This window comes from Vulpes vulpes, chromosome 8 (genome assembly GCF_048418805.1).
Source record: "Vulpes vulpes isolate BD-2025 chromosome 8, VulVul3, whole genome shotgun sequence".
Lineage (NCBI taxonomy): Eukaryota > Metazoa > Chordata > Mammalia > Carnivora > Canidae > Vulpes > Vulpes vulpes.
The window spans coordinates 51,122,080-51,149,441 of record NC_132787.1 but is presented as its reverse complement, the minus strand read 5'-3'; the positions used below and the strand labels follow the sequence as shown (position 1 = coordinate 51,149,441).

The 27,362-nt window shown below is 45.4% G+C and overlaps 3 protein-coding genes across 5 annotated transcripts; 1 reads left to right on the top strand and 2 right to left on the bottom strand.

Moving 5' to 3' along the window:
* Positions 1-167: 167 nt before the first annotated feature.
* On the bottom strand, positions 168-4,499 carry MRPL9 (mitochondrial ribosomal protein L9). Of its 2 annotated transcripts, XM_025983069.2 has the most exons (8): positions 4,325-4,482; positions 4,017-4,173; positions 3,507-3,631; positions 3,241-3,291; positions 1,396-1,497; positions 1,015-1,069; positions 821-904; positions 168-705 (listed from the first exon to the last, which is right to left on the bottom strand). In XM_025983069.2, the coding sequence occupies exons 1-7, from the start codon at positions 4,439-4,441 to the stop codon at positions 828-830; spliced, it is 684 nt and encodes a 227-aa protein (XP_025838854.1). In that variant the 5' UTR covers positions 4,442-4,482; the 3' UTR covers positions 168-705; positions 821-827. The 2 variants fall into 2 exon arrangements, with proteins under 2 accessions (XP_025838854.1, XP_025838853.1); XM_025983068.2 differs by lacking the exon at positions 1,015-1,069 and having other exon boundaries at positions 4,325-4,499.
* Positions 4,500-6,636: 2,137 nt separating this feature from the next.
* OAZ3 (ornithine decarboxylase antizyme 3) lies at positions 6,637-10,536 on the top strand. The gene is given in 7 exon segments (XM_072718815.1): positions 6,637-6,663; positions 7,140-7,306; positions 7,591-7,651; positions 7,653-7,727; positions 8,438-8,613; positions 9,288-9,373; positions 10,293-10,536. Coding segments are annotated over 7 exon segments (735 nt in total). The 3' UTR covers positions 10,436-10,536.
* Positions 10,537-12,350: 1,814 nt separating this feature from the next.
* Positions 12,351-26,840, bottom strand: TDRKH (tudor and KH domain containing). 2 transcript variants are annotated; one of them, XM_025983026.2, is made up of 14 exons: positions 26,754-26,840; positions 19,531-19,679; positions 18,727-18,833; positions 17,949-18,138; positions 16,923-17,062; positions 16,501-16,825; positions 15,269-15,429; positions 14,907-15,079; positions 14,623-14,687; positions 14,205-14,356; positions 13,870-13,971; positions 13,500-13,596; positions 13,229-13,316; positions 12,351-13,049 (listed from the first exon to the last, which is right to left on the bottom strand). In XM_025983026.2, the coding sequence occupies exons 2-13, from the start codon at positions 19,652-19,654 to the stop codon at positions 13,264-13,266; spliced, it is 1,689 nt and encodes a 562-aa protein (XP_025838811.1). In that variant the 5' UTR covers positions 19,655-19,679; positions 26,754-26,840; the 3' UTR covers positions 12,351-13,049; positions 13,229-13,263. The 2 variants fall into 2 exon arrangements, with proteins under 2 accessions (XP_025838811.1, XP_072622657.1); XM_072766556.1 differs by having other exon boundaries at positions 13,229-13,319; positions 26,754-26,837.
* Between the last annotated feature and the right edge of the window lie 522 nt (positions 26,841-27,362).

The window sequence follows — 27,362 nt, the reverse complement described above, 5'->3', positions numbered from 1 at the left end:
AAAAAAATTAAAAAGTTAAAATTCATTAAAACATGTACACAAACAACCATACATAGCACCGTTTGCAGTTGAGGGAAATGTAAACATGAAGGTGCAGTATTAAATCATAACTGCATAAAATTAACTATAGTACATACTGTATCACTGCCATAAAAAAAAACGAAAAATAAAAAGAACACAACCTCTTTATTTCCTCTTGAGATACAAATGTTCAGTTTATATGAGAATGAGACCAGTACTAGAGACAGTAGCTAGTCTTCCATTTGTTCCAACAAATTCCAGGCTCAACAGGATCTAGACTATTTCATCTATTAATATTCAGCTTATCAAATCTACAACCTGGTACTCCTTGAGTAAGACCATCCCAGGAAGGCCTGATGTGATAATGGTCAAAGTCGGGGGTGGGATATACAGAGGATTCAATGTGTACATGCAGTTTAGGCTAATGTCCCCATATGCTCTCTAACATTTCATTATTTGGTCAGAGCTGAGAGTGGTAACAGGGCGCTGGCCCACTGCTGCTCCACTGCTCCTCTGAATCTGTTCTTCTGCTTTTGAGGGAGAGAAGGTTCAGATCGTCTGGGAGTTGGTGGGGGCCATTCCCTTGGCAGCTTGCTGGGCTAACCAGTACTTGTATCTTTTGGTCTTGGGCCTCTCAAAGTTCACCACAGACATAGGTACTCTCACAGTGTCAAGTCCATTTACCTGTACACAAAATGACAGGAGTCCTCAGAGGTCAGCTGGGCAGATAAGAACTACTACCACCCAATCCCAGCTTTTTACCCAGCCAGAGAAAGGAGACAGTATGTGACACACTCACCGTCACCTCACACCAGTACTCGCCCCACCGTGTGATGGGCTCTTCTGGTAACTTTAATGCATGTGGGGCGACCACAACACCAAGCTGCAAAAAGTCATAGCCAAAAGGAGCTCTGTTTACATTAATGCAATTGTAGGCAACCTCAAAGGTTCTGGAATTTCCTGTATAGGAATGAATAAAACTGAAGAGTTTACCCTGGCTGATCCTATGGGAGGGCAGAGACCTCCATGGATAGTGGCAGAGAAAGTCCTAATTTCTCAGAGAGGGAAGAAGATTCACTGAAGAGAAACAAGTCTTGAGACCAAAATCACTTCATCCACAAAAGTATAAACTACTCAGTGAGTCACATTTCCTAGGTTTTCCCTAGCTAGAGAGGAAATAAATGATACCATCTTTTCCTGTCAGTCTTCAAATTCTGATCATCCTTAACCCTTAGCCATTTCCCTCCCACAACCCCTGCCACCAACCAACACTTTCCCTAACTCCAGCCTTCCCTAACAAAGGATCAATCCTGGGCCTCCTTTCCAGGGGTAGCTTCTACCCTCTGAGGTATAGTGGTATTTGGGAACACTCACATTTTTGAAGAAATGGCGGGCAACTATTTCGGGATTTAGTTCCCATTTGATGTTGTTCCTCATCCCCACTTCCAGGTGACAGCTTCTCAGAAATTTCACTGTCTGATAGGAATTATAAACGGGACATAAGATAGAGTTGTGATCAAAGAATAATGTTGTTAGCAAGAGGCACAAGGTCTGAGTTCAGGAAATGGCACAATTTCTGCCTCACAAGCATATAGGAGAGAAGATGAAAGGGAAAGACAGAACATTCTTATTGTCTCAGGGGTGATTTTGTAGAAAGATGTTTTAGTGATACTACAGAGGGGAAGGTTGTTCCCCCGTTATACCTGGTTGTTCCTAAGCAAGGAGAAATAGGCCATGTCAAAGTTAGACTTATCGGGGCACCTGGGTGGCTCTGCAGTTTGAGCATCTGCCTTTGGCTCAGGTCATGATCCTGGGGTCCCAGGATTGAGTCCCATATAAGGCTCCCCACTGGGAGCCTGCTTCTCCCTTTGCTTATGTCTCTGCCTGTCTCTCTGCATCTTTTATGAATAAATAAATAAAATTTTAGAAAAAAACCCCCCAAAAAACCCCTAAAGTTAGACTTGTCAATGGGGATCAGTGGTATATCTCAGGACAGATTGACTTTCTTCTTCTTCTTCTTTTTTTTTTTTTTTTTTTAAGAGAGTGTATGAGTGGGGAGGGGGCAGAAGGAGAGAGAATCTTAAGGAGGCTCCACACTCAATACAGAGCCCAACGCTGGGCTCAGTCTCACAACCCTGAGATCATGACCTGAGCCGAAATCAAGAGTCGATGTTTAACTAGACTGAACCACCCAGGTGCCCCAGGCTAGAATGACTTTCACAGATTATATATATATATATATATATAAAAAGATTTTATTTACTTATTCATGACAGACACACACAGAGAGAAAGGCAGAGACACAGGCAGAGGGAGAAGCAGGCTCTATGCAGGGAGCCTGATGTGGGACTTGATCCTGGGACTCCAGGATAACGCCCTGGCTGAAGGCTAAACCACTGAGCCACCCAGGGATCCCCTCACAGACCATATTAACTCAGTACTTCTGGCCCTTCAATCCTACCACTACCCCATTAACAATTTCTCCCTGTTTACAGAATGAAGTAAGCCATATGTTTTATAATATTACCCTGTGTAAGTCCTCTGCTTTTGCTACAAGATGTTTGTTAAAAATATGCCTGGGGATGCCTGGGTGGCTCAGTGGATGAGTGTCTGCCCTTGGCCTAAGGCATGATTCCGGGGTCCTGGGATCAAGTCCCAAATTGGGCTCCCTGCATGGAGCCTGATTCTCCCTCTGCCTGTCCCTGCCTCTCTCTCTCTGTGTCTCTCATGAATAAATAAATAAAATCTTAAAAGAAACAAATACCTTTATATCTTTTCTATCCTCCTAGATAGAAAGCCTACTAAACCCAGAAGGGCCAATTCAATCCCATCTGAAAAAAAGCCCTCTCTAATCACCCTAATCCTTTTTGGTCCGCATCATTCTTATACTGCCTTGAGGTTACTGATCACTTTCTCACGTGTCTCTGTTCTCTGCCACTTGTCTGAAAATACCCACGGGAGGCAGAGCCCTCATCTCATACTCTTCCATGGATCCCCTGGTACTGGGCTGGCGCCTTCCTCAATAAGCTAGGGCACTTCATCCAACGAGTAAGGACCTCCCAGGAGGTGTCAATACCAGTTATGGCAGCCAAACATTTCCCCTTTCTCCAACATTTGTGTCTGCAATCAGGAGATTTCAAGGAAATCAAGGAGCCTCAGGAAGAAATTGGTAATTCCTTAGGTGACAAATAAGTAACAACTTTCTATGTTTTTACTCACCATCTCACCTCTCCTGGTCTGTATTTTCTCTAATTTTCCTTCTTGTCTTAGCTGGAAAAGGAAATTAAAGATAAAAAAAAGAAAAAGAAAAATGAGTCCATGATAAATATCGAACTCTTACTATGCTGGACATAGGCCAGGTTTCTGGATTCCTGTTCTTCTAATCCCCACTTCATTTTTAAGTTAGATAGCAAAGGAAAGGAAGTTGCTAGAAGAAATTTTAAGATTTTATTCCTCCAAGTCCCTCTGCCTTCCTTTGTGCTCACCAATTTCTCCTCCTCAAACAGTTTCTTGTTTTCAGGGGATGCATATACAGCCAGACCTTGAGGTAGTAGTCGATTCCGGCCCAAAGATTTCTTCACTGAGACCAGGTCACCCCGGACTCCAAGTCCTGACAAGGAGAACATCAGACATTGCATTTAGGAGGACCTAAGGAGATGATCAAAGAAAGGCACATCTCTTATTCTCTCATGGAGCTTATTCCTCCTACAAAAAATGTTAATAGTCACTAAGAACAACACTTAAAAGACTTCTAACTCCCTTTGCAAAGAAGAGCCGTTTCCTCATAGGCTTCAGTGGCTGTAGCACATGCCCTTCGGCCTCCTGACGTTGCTGCATTCGTGTTCCTTGTTCGATGCAGGAAGGCAATGGCACGACCACAGTACCTTTTATGGCTGCTGCTTCTCAAATACGGAGCAGGTCGTTTTTACAAGCAGAGAAAGGGCGAAGAGCAGCTAAGGAGCCAGCCTCGGGCAGGAGTGTGCGGCGGGCCTTACCTTCCACCGACCGCGTGAGAATGAGCTCCAGGCTGCCCCTGGGCCCGTGCTTCGTGTCTTCTACCAGCCTGTAGACCCGGTGTCGCCGGTGCAGGCGCGGCTTCCGGCCCTCTCCGGCCAGCGGCACCTGCCACCAGCGCTCCACGATGACCGTGCCCTGGCAGCGGGGGAGCGGGGGTGAGCGAGTCTCCCGGGGCGCCGCTGCCGGCCTCGGCCCGCCAGCACAGGGCTCCCAGGGGCCGCCCGCCACCCCCAGAACAAATTCCCGCAAGGGGAGGACCCGCCCCCCGCTCAGAGCTGGCCCTCACCCGGCTGTGAGAGAGGCTGAAGTCGCGCTCTGGGCCGGGGGCGGCCCCCGCGAGTCTCGGGAGCAGCAGCCCACGCAGCGCTCCGCGCAGAAGCGACCGCCCTGCGGCGGCCGCCATGTTCCCGGCGCAGGCGCACGACAGGCCACGGCGCTGCCCCGGCGGCGTGAGGCCGCGTCTCCCGGGCGGAAGCCGGGGCGGGGCGGGGCGGGGCGGGACAGACCGGAGCTACGGGACCTGAGCCTCACGGCCCGTCTGGGAGCCCGGGAAGCTGAGGCCGCGAGCTCCTTTCCCGGAGCTCCTCTCTCACTTTTCCTTTAGATTTTTTTTTTTTAAGATTGTATTTATTTATTCATGACACACACACACACAGACACAGGCAGAGGGAGAAGCAGGCTCCATGCAGGGAGACCGACGTGGGACTCGATCACGCCCTCAGCCGAAGGCAGACATGCAACCGCTGAGCCACCTGGGCGTCCCTCTAATGGACAATTTAAAGTTAACATGCTTCAAACTAAACCCATCTCTACACCCCGCCTCAAACTGCCTCACCTGCAGCCTTCCCATCTCAGTGATGGAAACTATTCTTTCAGTTCTCAGACTCCAGGAAATTCTGGGGGTTCTATCTTTAAACTATTTCCAGAATCCAACCACTTCCCACCACTTCCAATGCTTTAGCCTGGAATGAGACACTGTCTTTCTCCTGGATAACTGCAGGAGACTCTTGGCAAATCTGCATTAGTGTTCTACAGTTTATTTACAACACAACAGTCAGGATCTTTAAAAAAACAAAACAAAACAAAAAATCCAACATACATCAGGTCATGTCATCCCTCTACCCAAAACTTTGCAGTGACTTCCCTCCTACAGTAAAAGAAAAGGGCTACGTAGTCATTTACAAGGCCTCCCTAATCTGGCCCATTAGCTGACTTCATCTCCTGCTTTTCTCAAAGCTTACACTATGGCCTATTTCTTGAAAACCTCAGCCATTTTCTTCTCAGGACTTTTGCACTGGCTGTAGTTTAGGAATGGAATGCTCTTCCCCCAGATGTTGGCTTGGCTAAACTCCCTCACCTCCTTTAAGCCTTTAAGCTTTTGACTAAACATCACCTTTTCAATGAGGCCTCTTTGGATCACCCAATTTATTTCTCTAGCCTGCCCCACCCCTTCACACTCCTGATCTTCCTTTATCCTGCTCTTTTCTCCACAGCACTTATCACCTAACATACTAAATTTTATTGTCTTCTACAATTAAGAAGTTTGATTGTCTTCTACAATCTTCTACAGTTAAAGATTTACTTATTAAAGAGAGCATGTAAAAAAAAAAAAATAGAGCATGTAAGCAGGGAGAGGGAGAGGGAGACAGACTTCCCACTGAGCAGGGAGCCCCATGCTACATGACCTGAGCCAAAATCAAGAGTTGGGTGTTTAACTGACTAAGTCATCCAGATGCCCCTGTCTTCTGTTAGAAGCTAAGTTCCAGGGGAATCCCTGGGTGGCGCAGCGGTTTGGCGCCTGCCTTTGGCCCAGGGTGCGATCCTGGAGACCCGGGATCGAATCCCACATCGGGCTCCGGGTGCATGGAGCCTGCTTCTCCTTCTGCCTATGTCTCTGCCTCTCTCTGTGTGTGTGTGACTATCATAAAAAAAAAAAAAAAAAAAGAAGCTAAGTTCCATTAAACAGGGATCTTTGTTTTGTTTACTGGTGTATCCTGATCACCTGGAATACTGTCTGGCTTTCAGTGGGCCCTCAATATATGTTGAATGGATGAATGAATATGCAGAGGCCTCAAACTGGTGACCACAGAATCAAATTTTGCTCACAAATGTTGGCTTTTTTTTTCTTCATCGATTTGAGTTAATAGCCACTAGTGAAAAAATTTGAGGAATTTAACTTTCCATTTTATGTTGAAAATCATACAAACTGGGACCACGGAGTGTATTTCTTCAACTGGTTGGAGCTGAGTTGTCAGCTTCTTTTAGGGTATGAGCTTTCCCTTTTGCTACAGCCCCACCCAGGAGCTCTACTAATTTTTTTTTCTTTTTTTTTAATTTTTATTTATTTATGATAGTCACACACGCACACAGAGAGAGAGAGAGGCAGAGACACAGGCAGAGGGAGAAGCAGGCTCCATGCACCGGGAGCCCGACGTGGGATTCGATCCCGAGTCTCCAGGATTGCGCCCTGGGCCAAAGGCAGGCGCCAAACCGCTGTGCCACCCAGGGATCCCTCTACTAATTTTCATTAGCTGTCCTGGTTCCTGGAGGCTTTTAGTTTGCAATTCTTACCTTACAAGGCAATGAAATAATTCAACGATGTGTAGCACCCCTGGATTATTAAAGGTAGGGATGGTAATAAAAATATCAAATTGATAGGAACTGGGAACCAACATATCAGATCAGACGTTGGATCAGGGCCTTGGAAATCTAGTGTCAGACACGAACCATTTAGTTGCTAAAGTGGGATGGTGTATGTGTGTGTTGCTCGATAGTGCGCACACACGTGCATGCATATGCCAGAATAAGGGGCCAGGTTGGGTGCCCTTGACAAGTGCTCAGGCAGGGCTGTTTACAATCAGTACAGAAAGTAAAGTATTTTAATGGCAGTACAGCCATGAAATACATACTAGATGAACAGGAGCCTTAGTTAAGGGGGTTGGGTGGGGTAGGGGAGCAGCAGAGTGGAGCCCTGAAGCGACATAAGGGCTGACTCCTTGCCCATGTCATAGTGCCCACTGGGTCACAATGACACCAGGTTGCCTGAACCTCTGCCACCCATTTCTGAACCTCACTTTGCCGCAGGGAGGCACTGAACTGAGAAACTGCCTTGTTACAGGTCACGCCCCTCTGCCTTCTCCCTTTCTTATATCAAGAGGGGAAAAACACGGAACTACCTCTACCCGATCTGGTCACCATACGCCTATTACCTTTACTGCTACAAATACCGGATCACCCTCCGGGAGAAGATGCTGCCTTGTTATAAAAGGTACTTATTTTCATCTCTACTTATAGTTGTTTATGTAAACTGTCAGGAAAAATAAAAGAATTTGCAGGAAATTTCCAAGTGGCAAGAGATAATAGCAAAATAGGATAGAAGGCTGGCATGGAACTTTAAAATTATTCCATCTGGCTGGCCTGGGAGAATGGAAACAGGCTGGTTCACAGAAGATACAGAAGACAGTGCCAGATCCTAGTCCTATGTACCTGGAAGTTATGATCCTCTCTTCTCAGATGCAGAGGGAACTAACTTGGGGCTCTTTTTCCAACCAGCATCACTTATAAGGAACGGGAGGACTTGACACTCCGGCCCCGTTCCTGCCTTCAGTGCTCCTGAGTCCCTAGCAGGCCTTCAGGTGGTCAGAAGCACTGAGCAGGGTGATCACAACCAGTTTAAAGAATTATACTCGGTAAGTGGACTGTGCACTGATGCCGTGCTGGGGAAGCCCCTGGCGTAATGTTAATAGTACCTTGTGAAGAAGGGGCATTAGCTAGTTGGAAAATTGTAGATCTTGGAACTCATGTATAATAGCTACTTGCTTTAGAAACAAGGATTCTGACCCAGAGATATTAAATCAAGGTCACAGAGCTGGTGGCAAAAAGCAGAATGGGAAAAGAGGAAGTGGGAACAAAGAGCAGACCAGACTTCTGGGACATAAAGTTGCTTAGATGCTAAGCAGGAACTAGAACCCAGAACTCAACTTGCCCCTGTATCACACTGCAGTAACATGCCTGTGGGTGACCTCTGCACTTTAAATGAGAAATAGAATTCAGAGAAAACCCCTATAACGGAAAAAAGCGGAAGAGCATTATCAGTGAGACAGTAAACAAATGACACAATGTTGCTTAAGGAATAAACGGATTTAAGTTTCTGAAGGGTTGGTGCATCCCTCAGGTGAGGTAAGCAGGCAGCGGTACTGCAACTGCACTGACTCCTTTCTAGATTGTTTGATATCAAGAAAAGCTCTACCATAGAGAATTAGGTCCTAGGATTACGGGATAGAATAAGACTTTGGCTCCAGTTCTCCCAGGCTCCCTGCAGGCCAATTTGCTTTCTCAGACACAAATTGGCCTGCGATTTGAGATGAGCATAGGAAACTATTACTTTTTTCTTTTCCAGGCTGGGAAGCTGACGGTGCTGGCTACTGACCCTCTGCTCCACCAGGACCCAGTGCAGTTAGACTTCCATTTCCGCCTCACCCCCCAGACCTCTACCCATTGGCACGGTCTTCTCTGTGACCATCGACTCTTCCTGGATATTCCATATCGGGCCTTGGATCAAGGCAACCGGGAAAGGTGACTAAGCCCAGAAGGGAAAGCAGGGAAGGAGGGTGAGAGAGGAAGAGGCAGGAGGTTTTTTTTTTTTCTTTTAAGATTTATTCATGAGAGACAGAAAGAGGCAGAGACATAGGCAGAGGGAGAAGCAGGCTGCGTGCAGGGAACCCGACGTGGGACTAGATCCCAGGTCTCCAGGATCACACCCTGGGCTGAAGGCGGCACTAAACCGCTGAACCACCCGGGCTTCCCAGGTTTCCTTTTATGTCATAATCAGGTAGTGGGTAGGCTAACCTATGAGGGTTGATACTTTCATACCACTGAAGTGGTGTGCAGACAAGCCTGTGAGCCAAGCGAGAATCTGGACTTCCAGGAATAACAGCCCACAGGAGGCTGCTGGACTCAGATTCAGAAACACAGAAGTGAGGATCCATAAATAGTTGAATAATAGGATGCGCGCCTTCTGTTTATCTTTATAGAGCAGTTTCTTCTCCTCAGGCCCCTTGCAGGGCATGGGTGTCAGTTCTATTGTGTGCAATCCTTGGCTTTCAGAGAAAAAAAATCAATGCAAGTTCATCAACTTTCACTTCCTGGCTTAGGTCAAAAAACATTGAGCAATAAGATTTCTTCTACTCCAAGTAAGGGTCTGGATTTTTAGTTCACTAAACACTGTAATTCTTCCCTCTGGCCTCTAGTTTGACTGCAACACTGGAGTATGTGGAGGAGAAGACCAATGTGGACTCCGTGTTTGTAAACTTCCAAAACAACCGGAATGACAGAGGTGGGGATGGGCTGTCCTTCCTGGCCTGTGGTGCTGAAGCAGTTGACAGCAACTTTTCCTTTGTAGAGGACCCTTTTCTCCTCACTCTTTAAGAGGCAGTTCAGGGATTTAAACTGCCCCCCACCCCCCAAATGAAGGCACCTAGCACTTTTGTGTATTCAAATTACACTGGGATTATGAGGAAGGCCCTGCAGGTAGAGGTCAGAAGCCAGACTGAAGCAGCAGTGGTGATTTTTTTTTTTTTTAAGATTTTATTTATTCATGAGAGAGAGAGAGAGGCAGGCAGAGACATAGGCAGAGGGAGAAGCAGGCTCCATGCAGGAAGCCTGATGCGGGACTCGATCCTGGGACTCCAAGATCACACCCTGGGCCAAAGGCAGATGCTAAAGCGCTGAGCCATCCAGGCATCCCAACAGTGGGGAAATTAACAGAGAACCATTCAGGCATGTAACTGGTGAGATAGAAGGGACCTCAACCATGTTAAACATGGACAGTGTGAGGCATAGGGCTAGGAGGGTAGGAATGTATTTAACCAGATGCTTGGAGCACATGTTACAGAAACTATGACCTATTCCCTCATACTCTGTTGGTCATTAAGACAGTAGATGGTCAGGAGCTTACAACATCATGTTGGGCTTCATAAACATCGGCTTAAAGTTCTGTGAGGAAGGTTCTATGACCCCCATCTTACAAATGAGAAAACTGGAGTTTAGGAAGGTTAACTTATAGAATGTCACAAAGCTAAGTAAATGTTAGAGCCACAGCTGGAGTCTAGGTCTGCTAGTCCATACCACATCACCCTAATGCCTATACTACATGGCTTCCCCCCAGCCACTCCCTCATTCGTGAAAGCAGCCAAATCTAGGGGAATCATTGTATGGAGCCTCAAAAGTGTTCTAATTTTCTTCTCTTTTCACAGGTGCCCTGCTACGGGCTTTCAGCTACATGGGGTTTGAGTTGGTCAGACCAGATCACCCTGCCCTCCCTCCCTGGGACAATGTCATCTTTATGGTGTATCCCCTTGAAAGGGACCTTGGCCGCCTGCCCAGTGAGCCTCCTTGAACATGCTTATTCCTACTGAGAGGGGCTGGGAGCCTTGATAAATGGGAACCAGGATGTGACTTAGGATACCTTCCATCCTAGAATAAAGGGTAGTGCAATCCTCAAGTGTTCACGATTTCTTGGGAGGAGGAAGGCACGGGGTTGGCTGAAAAAGAGCCTTATAGAGCTGAACTGACAATAAGATAAATATTTAGTGGGGGGGGAAAAATCAGAGGGACCTGAATCAGAGGGAGAAGGGGGCCAAGGATTTTAGGTTCCTTTGTGTTTCCCCCTACTCCCAAAGCCATTTACTTATCCTAACCATTTACTGAGCACTTACCAAGAGCAAAAACCAGGCTCTAGGGAATTCAGAAAGACTTAAGCCTTGTTGGGAAGATTTTCTTCCATATATTTCAGTTCAAATTAGAGAAGTACTAATTCCTCCACTTTAGACATGGAGGAAATCCAAGAAGGTACCCAGATTCCACAGTCCCACAGGTTTGGCTTGAGAGGATTTCAACAGACAAAATAAGAAAGCATAGAAGAGGGCAACCCAGACAACAAGTACAGGGTTGTGTTGAAAGAATAAGGAACCTGCCTGATTGGGATGTTAACTGACGAGACTGTTAACTGCCTGATTGGGATGTTAACTGACGAGACCTAAAAAGGCCATATTAAAGGCACAGACTTGTATGCACAGTAATAGGAATGAGGCCCCACTCATTTCCCTGAGCAACAAGTCCTATGAATGATTTGTATCAGGGATCGTCTACTTAAGGGTGAATGCCAAGGGGCCAAGGACCTGGCAACTATCAGGCCTCATGACCCTGTTGTTGAGCAGTACCAACCCTTCAGGTGGAGCCTGCTTTGGGGGTGGGTTCACTGCCAGACCAATGGCAGCCCTTCACTGATTCTTCTACGACCTCACAAGCTACTCATCAGAGATGCTCCTTTAGCCTTTCTGCTAAAACCTTTCTTTCCCATAGAAAAATATGGGAAAACATAGTTGCTATGCAGTATATGGGTAGGTCTAATTCCTAGATTTAAAACCCTGCACAGGCATGCCTGGGTGGCTCAATGGTTGAGCGTCTGCCTTCGACTCAGGGCACGATCCTGGAGTCTCCAGATTGACTCCCACATCGGGCTCCCTGCATGGAGCCTGCTTCTCCCTCTGCCTCTCTCTTTCTCTGTGTCATAAAAAAATAAAAATCTTAAAAAAAAATAGAAACTCTGCACAAGGCATCCTTATGTGCTAGTTTTAAGTTTTGCAATTCACCTTACTGGTCCTTAAAAAGCCATCCCTGTTCATTTGCCATTAATCCACCACCCACATTACTATGCTGCTTTTGATATTCACTTCCAAGTCCCCTCATAGTTCTCACTGGCTGCACAGTACTGCCCACAATGCGGGGGACACGAGGACATGGTTCCTGAAGAGTAAGTTCACAGTGGAGATCCACCAGAACCCAGACCTCTTCTTCCAAGTATCTAGTCTGGGGTGTGTGTGTGTGTGTGTGTGTGTGTGTGTGTGTGTGTAAGATTTTGAGAAAATACACGTATGTGGGTGGGGGTGGGGTGTAGTGTCATGGTGGTGGTGGAGGGGCAGATGGAGAGAATCTCAAGCAGAATTCCAGCTGAGCCTGATCTCACAACCCTGAGATCATGAGCTGAGCTGAAATCAAGAGTCCCATACTTAACCGACTGAGCCAACCCAGGCATCCCAATGGGTTATTTACATAACCTAAACCTAAATTGGTCTGGTTCTTAGTGAATGGTTAATTCTGAAGCAACTTAGGGAAAGGATAGGATCTGTGCATGGAAGGGACACTTGTTTCAAAGATGGGCCATCCCTGTGAGGTGTGTGACAAATTCTACCAGGTTTATGTTCAGAGGATACCCATAGGCCTACTACCATCTTGATTCAACCAACATTTAGTTTTTGATAATTTTCTTGAGAACTTTATTCAGCAAAGAATCCCCCCAAATGATTCAAACAGCCATATAAGTTCTCTTTCACTCTATGGACGTGTGCGTACATATAGATACTACACTAGCACTTTAGAACATTTCCTGAGCCGCTCTCTCCCGTTGTCTACTTATATTTTAACCAAAGTTTACAGGGAAATAGCTGGAGCAACTGTTTCAAAAAACTTATCTCCAATAACATATCAGCAGTTAAGGCCAGGAGGCAGTGTTTTCTTCCCATTTCCTGAGGCTTTTTAACATAGTCATGTTGATTTCTGCTTCTGCCTCCTGACTCAACTGCAGTCTGAGTTCACCACTCAAAAACCTTTAAGTAACAGAGTCACCTGATGAGGTGAGTCAGAAGTCTGCAGAATCATCACTTCTGGCTGCTTCCCAGCCTCAGAAAGGACACAGCCTTGCAGAAACATCAATGTCTGGCAGAGAACAGTGAGCCAGATGTTGAGCATCCTGGAAGCAAACTCTGGAAGAAGACATCCCCCTGTAGGGACATGTACTTATCCTCCTCTACCCCACACTTTTTCTGGTAGTCCAACAGAAGAGGATGTATTTGGTCCACAGTAAGCCAGATCACGTACGTAATAGAGGAAGGACTGCACATATCTCTTTATCATAGGCCCCTCTCTCCAGGCACCAAATCCTGTGCCAAGTCCTGCCAAAGACACAAACACACAGAAACAAAAAGCTTGAAAGGGCTCAACCTGAGAGTGAAGCTGCAGGAAAGCAGTGGCAGAGTAGTGTTGAGACAGGCTAGGGAAGAGAATAAAGCAAGGCCCCTGTTGTCACTCTTGTACTTTCCTGTTGCTACAGACAGATGAGAGCTGCACTCACAGCAAAGCAGGCAGCAGAGGCGGCTGAAGCCAACTTCAGAGTAAGTAGTCATCTTCCAGGTTATCATCACCAGACATAGAGGCAGCTTCTGCTTAGAAGGAATGGAGGGGAAGTTAGGCACAGCCATGGAGACTCAAGGGAAAATGGGCTTCTTAGTGCTCAGTGATCACTTTTCTTAAGAGCCAACTTTTACCATCGTCCCTGGTTTGGAAAGACACATTGAAAAACCGTAACTTCCAAAGATACTCTAGGGAGGAAATGCAGCTTGTACCTGATAAGCTGAGGCAAGACAGGGTATTTGCTATCTCTCCCGGGCTCTTCTTGGGCTCAGTGAGTATGCTGCCAAGAGAGACATCTGTTTCTGTGGCCTATAGGGATGAAGACGAGAAAAAGGAAGAATGCAGTGTTGGCTGGTGGGTAAGGAGAGGCCACCCTATCATTTTGCCCACAGAATCTGGTTAAGGCAGTTGAGTTTGGCTACCAAGAGAGAGACACAATGCTTCCATCGACCAACCTGTGTAACAACTCCTTAGGAAAGCTCTCCACAAAATGTCACGCCTAACTAGAAGCCCTCATGTCTCTCTGGGCACCAGGTCTGCCCTGAGGCAATGCCCTGCATGTAGTCACAATGGCTCACTCACCACATCGTGCAACATGTCTGGGACAGCTCTGGTTTCTTCCAGGTCTTCGGGAAGCTCAACTGCATATCCTTTACGAACTAATTCTAACCCAATATCAAGTTTCTGAGAAGAAAAATGAAAAGGGAATGATGTTCTTTCTATAGGGAAGGGAATATCTGAAGAACTAAGGAGTTAGGATTGATACTTCAAAGACATTCCTTTAGTGAGGGAACAGTAAGCAGCAGGATCTTGTGAGGTAGGAGTAATATCAGATAATGGTTTCTGGGAAAGAAAAAGTGAATGAGACTATAAATATACTGAAGAGACAGTGAGCAATGAGTGGACCCCAGTCGTACCTTCCCATTGCTAGTATCATATAAATAAATCTTGGGCCAAGTTGAGATCCCAGTCTGGACATAGCTGGAGATCTTGGCCACCAGGGGCTTCCAGTCAGCACAGTGAGTCAGTCTGTCAAACTCATCCAAAGCTTCCTCTTCCCACTGTTCACCTGGCAAAAGATTGCAGGGATAACCTAAGAAGGGGTCCCTACTGACGGGGTGAGATTACACCCTAGAGAGAAATTGGAACCACCTCTTTCTACTCCAGAAGGCATGTATGTCTGCCTGCCAGGTTGCTGCTTTCTTCTGCTGGGGAGGAAAAGACACCTGAGTCCCCAGAACTCAAAAAGCCTGGGAATGTGAGAATTCCTTCCATGTGCTGTATTAGAGTTATTCTATGTGGAGGCAAGGTCAATAGGCGATATGACCAATTTACCTGAAGGGGCGATCCGTGCCAGACTACACTCTATTGCTTGAAATGGAAGGCTTAGGAAGTCACTCCTAAAGTGAAAGAAACTAAAATTAGAATCCCAGTGCAGGATGGATCTCTTATAGTCCTTGTTTCTAGAGATCACCAAATAACTCAGCTGGAGAAGATAATCATCTACTCTCTGTATGTAGGTTCTCTTCCCAATCCCCCTAAGTGAGAAGTGCCTAGAGCACACCACCAGCTATGGCCAAGGCTGAGTTAACTGGGACTCCATCCTGGCCTCCACAGACCTGAGTGCTCGGAGGTCCTTCAGTGGGCAATCTCCATTATCTCCAAAGTCAACGAAGTAGAGGTCCAGGTTCCCATTCTCCAAGGTGCCAAGGACCCGAGCTCGATACCAGGAACCGTTTGCAGGTAAAGGTGCTGCTACAATGTCTCCCACATGCACAGTCAAGTCTTCAGGCTGCACATGAGGATAAGGATCAAAATGGGGAGAGTTAAGATGGGCACGCTAAAAAAAAAAATAGATAAGCAGGAAGTATCAGAAGGAAGAAAGAACAAGTAGTTGCTTCCCAGGAAAAGAGAACATATCACAATGAAAAAGATAGGCCCCCTTTTCATCGAACCCAGCCCTGCCCCTATGGCAACTCACTAGACTATTCTCATAGTGCTGGGTCATCTCACTGACAAGCTTATCCAGCTGCAGGCTGCGGGAGCCAATGATTTGGATCCAGAAGTGGTTGGGATGTTCGGAGGCAGAGACGTAGACTTCCAGGAACTCATCGGCATGAAAACTGAAGTCAGGACTAGGGACTAAACACAGGGATAAACAAGCTAAGCTACAGAATCCTAAGCTGGTGACCATATCAGAAGCATCTCTGGTTGAAATGGGGCCTCTCTATCAGAGGTACAAGCACCAAGTGGCTATTACCATTTAAAAAAACAATTGAGGGACAACTGGATGAAGCCTACAAGACTATCCTGAAGAAAGGTAGTAAGCTGAGCTGTGTACCTTTCTATGTAACAGTAGTAAGAGTTTACATTCCTAATCATCTGCCATGTATTCAAGTCAGACATCAATTATAATGAAGGTAAATCCTCCATATGCTAGCTGCAGCATGAACTAGTGGAAATAGGTGGGCCTGTTCCAGATCCATTCTATCACTAACTCATTATGTAACCCTGAACAAGTCTGCAAACCTTGTAGGGCCCCTGGTCTTCCCTGTCCATCCCAGAACCTATACACAGAAGAGGATGCTCACAGTCTTTTCATTCTTCTTAATGGTGATGATTTTTAAAAGCACTAATGAGATAGGCCAAAACAAACCAACAAAACCCCACCAGGCTGAGTATTTTACTTATTTAATAAATCTGTGAAAGAATATCACATAAATTCAATTTTTAGATATATTACTCAGAATAGTTTCCTGTGAACTAGCATATTCTTTTAAGATTTTATTTTTAAGTAATCTCTACACCCCACATGGGGCTTGAACTTACAACCGTGAGATCAAGAGTCACATGGGGCCTCATGAAGTAGCATATTTCTGTATCATTCTCAATCACTAGCTGGTTTGTGTTCAGAAAATTATTATTTATGTTTAGTACTAACCCTAGTTACTAAATATCATTAGTACTTATATTAAATACTATTAAACAGTAATGAATTAGTATTTATCCATACTAAACATTAACAGTATTTAATATGAATTATAAATAATAAATATTAATACTAATATATTACCACACAAAGGAACATCTGTGAAGAGACTTATATAAGTGCAGTCAAGAAAACAAATTACTTTTACTGCTTCCTATTTTGGGTTATCCAAGCCAATATTTCTATCTTCCATATAGCAAATGGGTTTCCATTTTGTTACATACTTTCAAACATGGACATCTCAGGACTGGTCTGGGCTCCAGATTTCTGAAAGTTGTCACCATTGGGTTTCTCCCAAGCACCTTCTGGCCCTACACCAGCCATGTCACCACCACCTTTTTGGGGAGGAGCTCCCAGTGGCGTAGCTGGCTCTGGCTCTGTGCCAGTACCAGTGTTTTTCCACAAAGCTGGCTCTCCAGCTCCACCAGACTCGGTGACTTCCTCTCTTCTTACACTGATTGGCTGTTTGCGTGGGACTCTGGTTTCTGCAGAATGGGCAATTCTCTTCCGAAGTTCTTCATCTTCTGAAACTTTCTCCAGTATCAAATGCTGTAGTAAGAGAGAGCTCTGTGACCAGATATTTTCACCCAGGATGGAGTAAAAGGTTCTCATTCTTAGACACAATTCAGGCCTATTAGCTACTTGCCTTGGCTGCTGCCACTTCCTTCTGTGTTCCTGAGATTTTGATAAGTCTTGATAGTAGTAACGTCCCCTCTGATTCTTTGTCACAGGTAATTTTGGCTCCAGAGGCCTTACAGATAGAACGAATCGTCTCCCCACCTCTCCCTGCATTGAAAAGCACATAAACACTTTGGCTTCCCTCCTCACCAAACTACTAGAGGAATCACTATTTTGTATATACTGGGAGAGAAGAGTCACTTCCAAAGTGAACAGAAAATAGAAAGCAGGAGCTATTGCAATTCTTACTGTAAGAAGGGGACTAGGGCCTATCTGCTCTTTCTCTTTTACCTAAACTCTTGGTTAGTATAACTTCATGTCATTTCCACTTTTTGACCATTCAGCATACTTTACACCGGCACTTCATAAGAAGATTTCCTACACAGTATATGAAACATTGGACCAAGGACAGACATTTCTCTGTCTCTAGTAGCAGCATAAGGAATGTGCTTGGGGAAGGTGTAACAGGTTACTATCTTGACAGCTCTGGGGGGTGCCTGGTGGCTTAGTTGGTTAAGGGTCTGGCTTTGGCTCAGGTTCTGATCCCAGGGTCCTGGGATGGAGTCCTGAGCCCTACGTTGGGCTTCCTGCTTAGTGGAGAGTCTGTTTCTCCCTCTGCCCCTCCCCGTTTGTGCTCTCTCTCTCTCAAATAAATAAATACAATCTTAAAAGGAAATGAAAGATCTGGGATAAAACGAGCAGGCTTAGCTTCCCTTTAAATATCTATTATGAGGTAAATACATTTACCTGAACCCTTCTGGAACCTATTTGTAAGGTTCAGATCATATACCTTCCTGAGGTAATGGGTTTTGCTTTACTACTGGTTCTATAAAAAAGTAAAGCTCTGGTCTCAATGTCTCCCCAGCACCACCACCAAATGCCCCCACCCCCACAAGGTGAAGGGAAGTAGGCCAGGAAAAATCCTTGGGAAGATGTGAAAGAAAGACAAAGGTGAAGAAAAAAGTTAAAAGCAGAGGAAGCTGTCCAGTGGTACCTATTATCCTGCCCACGGATCTCTGGGGAACTGAGAGCTGCTCAGACACTGGGGTATTCTCTGTCAGGATCTGATGGATGGCTGCTTTGGCCTTGCACACCTGAACAGGAAACCCACTGATAAGCAGCACCCGCTCATCACCTACATCCTCTGTGTCCACATCAATCCGAGCACCTGTCTGTTTCCGTAGCTGCAGAGAAAAGGATACATGGCTGTATGCTCTGGAAACAGCTCGTCAGCTAGGTATACTCTCAACGTAACCCTGGAGGTAGATGGAACTGGACAGTAATTAGCTAAATCAGGATGCTATAAGCAGTCCTCAATTACCTGTACTTATGAAAGGCTATTAATGACAAAGGTAACCTCAAATAGCAGTTAATTCAAAACAGTTTCTCTTTGTGTTTCCAACCCTCTTTCCCCCTAATTTTGGATTAGAGAATCAAATATTTTGTTTTCTTGACATTTCAAATGAACAAAAGAAAAATTCGGCAGCAATTCAACATTTACTAACAATAAGGGCTCATTAATTCCATAATAGAAAAGAATGGTTCAAGCTATACCAAGCTGAGAATCATACAATCAAAAATCCCCATTTCTAACTGAGTCCTTCATTTTCTAGGGAGTAGGACTCCTCTCTAGAAGGAAAAGAGCACAGTTAGCTAAAAGTTCTGTATTTTCTCTTCTAAAAACATACACAGTGTGAGTGGAGGCAGAGGAGGGAAGCAAGATTAAGCAGAATCAATCCCTGGGAAAGCCAACTGCCTGCTTGCACACTTACCTGTTTAATATTGGTTCCTTGCCGGCCAATGATGAGCTTCACAGCCTCCTGGGGAACTCGCATCTCTATTTCGATGTCGTCCTCCCCAACAAATGTCAACCGCTCTTCTGCACAGATCATGGCTCAGATCAGAATTAGCATCCAAAGTACCCCAGCCCTCCCCTGAAGCTAGCTGTCGAGAAGAATGATCCATGAGATAGACCAAAGATCTCAACCATAATGACAAGGAGAAGCAGCATCTGAGTAGGAACTGGAGAGTCCCAGAAGACCGGAAGATGGGCACTGTCTCTGGAATACTATCTCAGATGCTAAAATGTGGAAAGCATTTGGACCTGCAAGGAAAGGGTGCTGGATTCTGGGTAAACTGTATCTCCCAGGAGAGGACTCCTAGAGAAGAATGAAGGCTAAAAGGAGTCCACTGGGCTCAGAACTTCCATTTGTACCTAAATCCTTTCTCTAGGTCCAGCCTGTGGGGAAATGTGACCCTATGATTAACCCTGTAACAACTAAATACAGGGAGTGTATAAAAAGGAGAAGTATACAAAAAAGACCAAAAAAGAACCCATTGTAGTGCTGCTGTTGAAGGGAACAGATAAATAGAATTATAAAATGAGCTTATCAATTCAGACTAGCTGCACATTAAAAACAAAGAAAAGAAGAAACTAGTTTCAAAGATCCCTCACAGAAAGCCAATTACATCCCAACAGACATATCCAGTCCACCAGGGAAAACTTTCATTTCAATTTAACAAGGCCAGAGTACAGTTTGAACATTTCCATATGTACAGCTGGGGGGTTCACATACCTCTGCTTTCCCTGTATCTGCGGTATAAGATATAGGCAACCGTTGCGCTGGCTGGGATCCCAAGGCCCAGTGCTATTTTCTGAATAGTGGACAAACTTGTCCAAGAAGTTCGTTCAGTGGACATTTTCTGCTGTATTCAGACTTACATCCTGAAATAAGTAAATGACGGAAAAGAAGCTTTCATCCTATGTCTTTATGATTGGCAGAGAGGCATGGGAACATATTACAGCATTATTAAAAAGAATACTGCTGCCTACCTTTCCAAAACAAGAGCTTGAGCCATCTCAAAATCTTTTTTTTTCTTCTAAAACCTACTTCACGTAAAAGGTCTCAGGGTATTTTTAAAAAGTTACCAAGGGACATATACAATTAGAGGCATACTTCATTCCCTCCCTCTCCCAAAGAAAAGCATACATTGACCACAATTTTATAAGATGAAGGAACAAAAAAATTATTAAATGAATCAAACACTACAAAAATAAGCCTTCAGATTTCATATCAGACTACTTAAAATCCCTTATCTGTGCCCTTCCATGCCTCTAGGCCTTTCCAGAAGCTGTAGTCTCTGCAAGGAGTGGCTTTTCAGGTCCAGTTTCAGGTTCTGCTCCTTCTATTTTTTTTTCTTTTATCTATACTCCTGATTTCTATTTATTTCTCAGCTAACACTGAAAGGATGTCTGCCCTGCTCCTTCACCAAAACTACAACTTCCCAGATAGTCAACCTAGATGGCATGTATAAGCCCTACCTAATCTCACCTCTGGGACCTTTCTCTTGGTTTCTCCTCCTCTTTCCCTGGAAGCGTTTTTACAGCCTTGGGCTTGTCTTCCTATGGCCTCTCTCCACTGCTACTGCCACTCTGTGGTCCATGGCAATTTTATCTACACCTGCAGCTTCAATGAATACCTAGATGCTAACATCCAACATCAACTGTGCTGGATTCAGCTCATCAGATCTCATTTGGACCACTGCAATGGCCTCGTTATTCTTAGACTGATACTGTACCTTCATTTTGCTGCCAAGCTAATCTTATCATCATCACTAGATTTTCTTATCTCATAACTTCTCTCACCCTTCCAGACAATTCATACTATTTCTTCTCAAGCCTCTAGCACTTCCTCCATCCTCACTCTCATCTGGTATCTTCCTTATTTCCTATGCCACTGAGAAAGTACAGCATTCTGAGAAAATATTAACTCAGTTCTACCACACTTACCCACCTACCCCTATCTATGCTCAAATCTTTCTGTGGCCATGGATGAACTGTCTCTACTCCTGGCACTGAAGGCTCTCATAAAAGTGTTGTTGCTCTCCTTCCTTCTCACGCATTGTTGATGTTTTCCTCTCTACTGGATCTCTTTCAGCAAACATGCCACTGTTTCTTATTTCTTAAAGAAAATCCTCTCTTGATTCCACTTATTCCTCCAAACACTTCTCATTTCTTCCCTTCCTTTTATAGGAAAACTCACAAGTGCCAATACTCTTGTGCTCAATTTCTCTTGAATCCACTCCCACTGCTCTTGCCAAGGTCTCCAGGGACATCACAATGACCAATTCTCTGTCTTCACTCTACCTGCCCTCGCCCCTGTATCTGGCACAACTGAGGACTCCACCCTGCTCTGACCCTTTCTTCACTTGGCTTCCACAATAGCACCCTTCTGGTTTTCCTTCTCCCTTTCTGGGTGCTCCATCGGTCAGTTTTCTTCTCCTGCTTGTAACCTCTAAACACTGCAACACCCCAGAGCTCTGTCCTATGCCCTCTTGTGGGTTCTACCTCACTTCCTTAGTGATCTCACCGTTTCATTCACAGCTTGGCTTTAAATCCCATCTGTATAATGGTAACTCCCAAATTCATAGATCCAGGTAGGACCTGGACTATGAACTCCTGAACTTCAGGTTTGTATACCAACTGCCTATGAGACGTCTCCATTGGATATCTAATAGGCATCTCAAACTTAACAGGTACAACGTTGAGCTCCTGATCTTACCCTCTGCTTGTGGTCTTGGCTGACTTAGTAAAGACAAGTCCATTCTTTTACTCTCTCAGGTTAAAAATTTTATTCATCTTCTCCCTCAAATAGCACCGTTAGCCTGTCAGCAAATCCTATTTATTGTACCTTCAGATTTTCCAGAATCTGACCACATTTTGCCTCTCCACTGCTAAGACCACCAATATTTCTTGTCTAGATTATTGCAATCCATTATATTCTGGTATTTGCCATTGTCCAGTTTATTCTCAACAGCTGATGTCAATAACATTATTCATCCACTCAAAGCCTCCCAGTGGTTTTCAATCTCACTATATGATTATAAGCCAGAGCTGTCATAACGACCTGTGATGTCTTCATTTTGATTGTATTTCCAATAGAATGTACACTCCACGGAGCAGGAATTTTTTGTTTTGTTCATCAGTGCTTAGCACACAGTAGCTAGTCAATAAATATTTGTTTAATGAATAAACTTCAGCAACTCTGTTGTCTACATAAAAACTCATTAATGGCATGAAAAGTTATTTATAATCTGATCTCTGCCTATGACTTTCACAACCTTATACTCTTAATTCCACTGCTACCAGGGGGGCAGGACATGCTCTACATGCCTGTGTGTCCCTGCTCTGACCTTGTGTCACTTTTTTCTGGTTATACACCTTAGCCCATCTGGTCTCTCTGGCAAAACCCTATTCCTTCCTCACATCTCAGTTCTACTACTACACTTTTGAGGCCTGTGGGATTTCCCCTAGCTGACTTAGAGTAGGTTTCTCCTTAGCTCATGCTGCCCTTATGATACTTCCATGATAGCACTTGTTCACACTGTATGCAACTGTGTGTATCTGTTATGCCTATGTCCTCTAGACTGGCTTCAAGCAAGCTAGGTCAACCACATTTGTTAAGCATTTCCATGTGTTAGATGTTATTGTGGCACTAAGGATGAAAAAGATGAAAAGATAAATGTGCTGAGTAGCTACTATGCCACCAGGCACTTTACTTCCATTAACTTAATCGTTATGCAATTCTGTAAGGTAGGAAATGTCAACTCCAGTTTTACAGAGGAATATATATGCTTAGAGAGGTTACCCAGCTTCTTACCCAGGGTCTGGGTTATTATTTGGTTATTAAAAACCTAACAAAGTGACTTTAGAAGCCCCCCCCCCCCCCCCGCTTTCTTTTACACAGACTCAGCAGAACAGTACTTGGTGTCTTTATTCAGGAAATTCAAGAATAAACACTAGTGGAGGGATGCCTGAGTGGCTCAGTGGTTGGGCGTCTGCCTTTGACTCAGGGCGTGATCCCAAAGTTTCAGGATCGAGTCCCACATCAGGCTCCCTGCATGGAGCCTGCTTCTCCCTCTGCCTAGGTCTCTGCCTCTCTCATGAATAAATAAATATTTTTTAAAAAATAAACACTAGTGGAAAACACTTAGGTGGTAAAAAACTAAAGACAGCGTCTATTTCTTATAGAACAAAACAGTAGAACAAAACAGTAGAACAAAACAGTGTGGCTTTTAATGAAACTTGCTTTAAAATGAGGAAATATGGGATGTCTGGCTGGCTCAGCGGTTGGGCATCTGCCTTCAGCTCAGGGTGGGATCGAGTCCCACATCAGGCAGGAGCCTGCCTCTCTGTGTCTCTCACGAATAAATATCTTTAAAAATAAGAAAATATAATTTTATGCTATGATTTACCTCCAGGTACACAAATTCAACCCAGATGATTATGATATCCAAGAAATTGTTTTTTAAGATTTTATTTATTCATGAGAGACACACGGGGGGAGGGGGGGGGGGCAGAGACACAGGCAGAGGGAGAAGCAGGCTCCATGCAGGGAGCCCGATGTGGGACTCAATTCCAGGTCTCCAGGATCAGGCCCTGGGCTGAAGGTGGCGCTAAACCGCTGAGCCACCGGGCAGCCCATTTTTTTACCTTTAAAAAATAAAAACTGGTTGTATTCCAGGAAGGCTAAAAACATACTCATTAATACAGGACCTATTCAGGAATAAAACTTTGACTCTAAATGTCATAGAAACTCCAGAAGTTTGCCTATGTTTTTAGCCAATAGTTTTTTAATTTAATTTAATTTTATTTTATTTTTTTATTTATGATAGTCACACAGAGAGAGAGAGAGGCAGAGACACAGGCAGAGGGAGAAGCAGGCTCCATGTAGGGAGCCCAACGGGGGACTCGATCCTGGAGGCCTTGGGCCAAAGGCAGGCGCCAAACCGCTGCGCCACCCAGGGATCCCTAGGCAATAGCTTTAAACAAATTTCATCCATTCTCTTGCTCACTCAGGCCTGGAACAGAAAAAATACTCTTTTTCAAGTGTCTTGTTATTTCAGGCAATTCATTACTCAGTAAGAAGATCCAATATATACAGTATATATCCCTTTTGGAGATATAGTATAGACATGGAGGAATATGGTTGCTTTTTTTTCTTTTTTGGTAGGTAGAAAGGAAAGAATGGAGTTTAATGGGTGTTTGAGTTATGAGGTTCCTTTCTTACCTGGATTAAAAAAAGAATCAGCTTCTCTCTTTTCCTCACCTTTATTTTTTTTTTTTTTTTAATTTTTCCCCTCACCTTTAAATAAAACCTTTCACTGCTCTCTGTGCAAGTTTGGGTGGTATCACTTTTGCATATACCAAAGGAAACAAGCTCTGTTTCATAAAGATTTTTGCTTAAATTCTTGAATTTTTTGAGCCTCAGACTATTTTCTTATATTAAGAGATGGTTTATTTGGAGTATCTAAAGAAGAGTTCACTTCTTTTACCTAGTGGTTACTTCATATATTTTTTCATATGGTCTCTGAAGTGCAAAGCTTGTCTTCACTATTATAGTGCCTCATTTACATAGTGCTAGTTCTTTGTTACCAGCTGCACATGCTGGGAACACAAGTAGGAATAAGAATTTTTGCCCTGAAATACAGTCTAGGAGAAAAAATGACCACCAAAACAAATAATTAGAGGCAGTGCAGAGACAATATAAATTCTTGGCTAAAGTAACAGCTGAGTGGAACCAAAACTTAAAAGATTTCTTAGATGGCACAGAATTGAAACCACGTTTTTAAAATACAAATCATTTTTCTGCATTCAAACCAATAAATACGGAGTATTCAATGTGTGGTTGGCTCTGGGGCATACAACAGTTCAGAAAGACTTGGTAGCTGCCTTCAGTCATGGGGTTTCCTATCCAGCAGGGAAGGTCTTACTTGATAGGCAAGAGTCTGTAGGCATTAAGGATTTGGGGAAATAAATCTTGTGAACAGAGCAGTAACTTAATCAGCACTCTAATTCTGTTTCCCTTTTAACATCACCTTTCTGGCCACAATTTATGCCTAAGAAATCATAGAGTTTTAGAATCGGAAGGACCAAAGAAATGATCTGATTCTACTAATAATGTTCCAACTGGGGAAACTGAAGCCCAGTGAAATAAAGGGATTTCCCTAAGGTTATATAGTCAGTCACTTCTATACAATGCAGTACACAATGTGGTTTGAAGACCAGTCACAAAGGCACCTCTTTAAGGAGACTCAAAGAACTAATAGCATTTTCACCCCAGTTCAGAAACTATCAAGATCAAGGCAAAAAAAAAAAAAAAATCTAACATCTGATATTCCTCTGGCTCTGCTGCCAACTCCCTCACCCCTTGCTCCCCCCCCCCCCCACCCCATCCTGACCGTCTATGCTTGTTTGGGTGTCATTACCATGGGCTTCCATAGTACTCCAAACATCCTTTCACAACATATGTTGCTTGTGATTCTTAACCGCTGTGTCTGTAGTGAGAATGAATTGAGGGCAGCAAGGGGGGAGGGTAGGGAGACCAATTTAGAGGCTAGTTCAGGTGCCAATGATGGAGATGGCAAGGAGGAGAGTTTTAATAGGTAGACTACACAAGACCTAATAATTGATTCAAGGAGCCCCCTATCAGGTTTCTCATTTGAGCACTTGGTGTTTGAGACACAATATTAATGATTTGGTGGTGGAAGGAATGTGTGGTGGGAAGATGAAAGTCCACGACAAGGATAAATTAGGTAACTTCTATTTTAATTGAAACCTAAGTTTCACTCAACTCCTTTTCACATATTACAAATGAAGTTTATGTCGAGTTAGCTGAAGTCTCAAAGAATGAATATCTACTTGATTCATCAAGTATGATTTTGCTACTATATGCATATTAGTTCGTTTGATTTCTCTTTAAAAATAAGTGGGAAACAATACAATGGCACGAGGGATATAACCATAGTACTGAGTGCCAGCTTGTGTTTGATTTTATTACTTCAAATTGAACGTGAAAAGGTTGGATTTAAGATCATAGTTTCTAAAACAAAAAACACCCAACAGTTTCTAAGGGAAGCTGAGTAAAGAGGAGACACGTGGATCATGTCAAGGTGAGACATACAGAGGATGCTTTTCAGAAGCCAATTTTGAAATTTCTTGACATTTACACGAAACAGTTGCTGACTATTTAATAGGCATAAGGAAAGCTTACTTTTGTGTTATTTTAGAAACATCGTTGGGAGTCACCTCATCTTAAGAATTTAGTAAGCTCCATGGGGGCCAGGACCTCTCATCCCCTATCTCCCAACAACCAGAACCTACAGAGTAGCTGGAACATGGTGACGGGCTTGTAGCACTGAAGCAGCTTGCTCAGTTTTCTCATCCTTGCCACATTTATTTTTAACCAACGAGTGAAGAAAGCCAACCCATTTCACGTTGAGACTAGAATAAAAACGTGGCTTTGACAGGGGAGTCTTCAGCCCGAACCCATGGGGGAGATGTGCTTGGTGAGAAGCGAGACTGGTAAACAAACCCCCGATTTAAGGAGCCGTCCTTTTAGAGATACCGGGAGAAAAAACCGGAGAAGATAGGAGGCAGACGGCTCCACTGACGGCGGTTCTCGTCTCAAACACAGCCCGTCCGCGGAGCCCCACCAGCTGGGGGCAAGCACGCGGGCACCGGTCCGCTGTGGGCCCGAGCACGTCCCCCGGGGCGGTTGGTAGCTCACACCCGGGGCCCGGCGGCGGCGGCGGCGGCGGCGGCGGCGGCGGCGGCGACGCCTCCTCCGCCGCCACCTCCCCGCCCCACGTTCCCATCTGCTCGCCGCCGGGGGCGCCCACGCCCGGCCGCCCGCCCGCTCTCCCCAGCCTGTCCCCCGGCGCCTTTGCCGCCCGTCCAGTCAGCCGCCGCGCTCCTCGGCCCTCGGCCCTCGGCCCTCGCCCCGGGCCCCGCCATTACCGCTCCTCCAGTCAGCCGCCGCGCTCCGCCGCGCTCCTCGCACCTAGCCCTGCGCCCCGCCGGCCGCCGCCGCCCTCCTCGCGCCCCGCCCGCCACGCTTCAGCCCCCTCTTCCCCGCCCCTGCAGCCCGTCCGCACCAATCAGCGCCGGGCTCGCGCGGCGGCCAATCGCTGGCCCGCCGCGACCAATCCTTCCGCGGGCTGCCCCTGAGCGACTGGGCTGCGGCGCGCTGGCAGCCAATTGCCCGGACGCGCCGGCCCGGGCGTTAGCCAGTCGGAGCCCGGGAAGGCAGCCGCTGTTCCCCCGGCTGCACCTGCTGAGAATTAAGCAGCCAGTTAGAGGCTCCACGGAGCGCTGTCAGCCCACCTCGGGGCCAATTACCTGGGAAGTTGGCACCTCCCCGTCGGGGAAAGTCCGCGCCCCGGGCGGGGACCGAGGTGCGAGGGCGTGGGATCACGCGTGCGTGTCGCCGCTGGTGGGCCTCGAGTGCCGTAGTGCACCGCCACCCCTCGCCACCGGCACCCAGGTACCTCGCGGAGAGCGGCCCCTCGACGGGCGGCGCCCCGCCACTTGCCTCCTCGGTGCTCTCCTGCCGGGATCCGTCCTGAT

Excerpts from the sequence above, each read along its gene's own strand:
- MRPL9 (XM_025983068.2), bottom strand. The coding sequence starts at position 4,441 with ATGGCGGCCGCCGCAGGGCGGTCGCTTCTGCGCGGAGCGCTGCGTGGG. Across the intron at positions 3,292-3,506 it reads TGTTTGAGGAGGAGAAATTG|CTAAGACAAGAAGGAAAATT; the intron begins GTGAGCACAAAG and ends TTCCTTTTCCAG. Across the intron at positions 706-820 it reads AGTACTGGTGTGAGGTGACG|GTAAATGGACTTGACACTGT; the intron begins GTGAGTGTGTCA and ends TTTTGTGTACAG.
- TDRKH (XM_072766556.1), bottom strand. The coding sequence starts at position 19,654 with ATGTCCACTGAACGAACTTCTTGGACAAGTTTGTCCACTATTCAGAAA. Across the intron at positions 18,834-19,530 it reads CAGATACAGGGAAAGCAGAG|AAGAGCGGTTGACATTTGTT; the intron begins GTATGTGAACCC and ends TGATCTGTGCAG. Across the intron at positions 18,139-18,726 it reads AAGGAACCAATATTAAACAG|CTACGGAAACAGACAGGTGC; the intron begins GTAAGTGTGCAA and ends TTTTCTCTGCAG.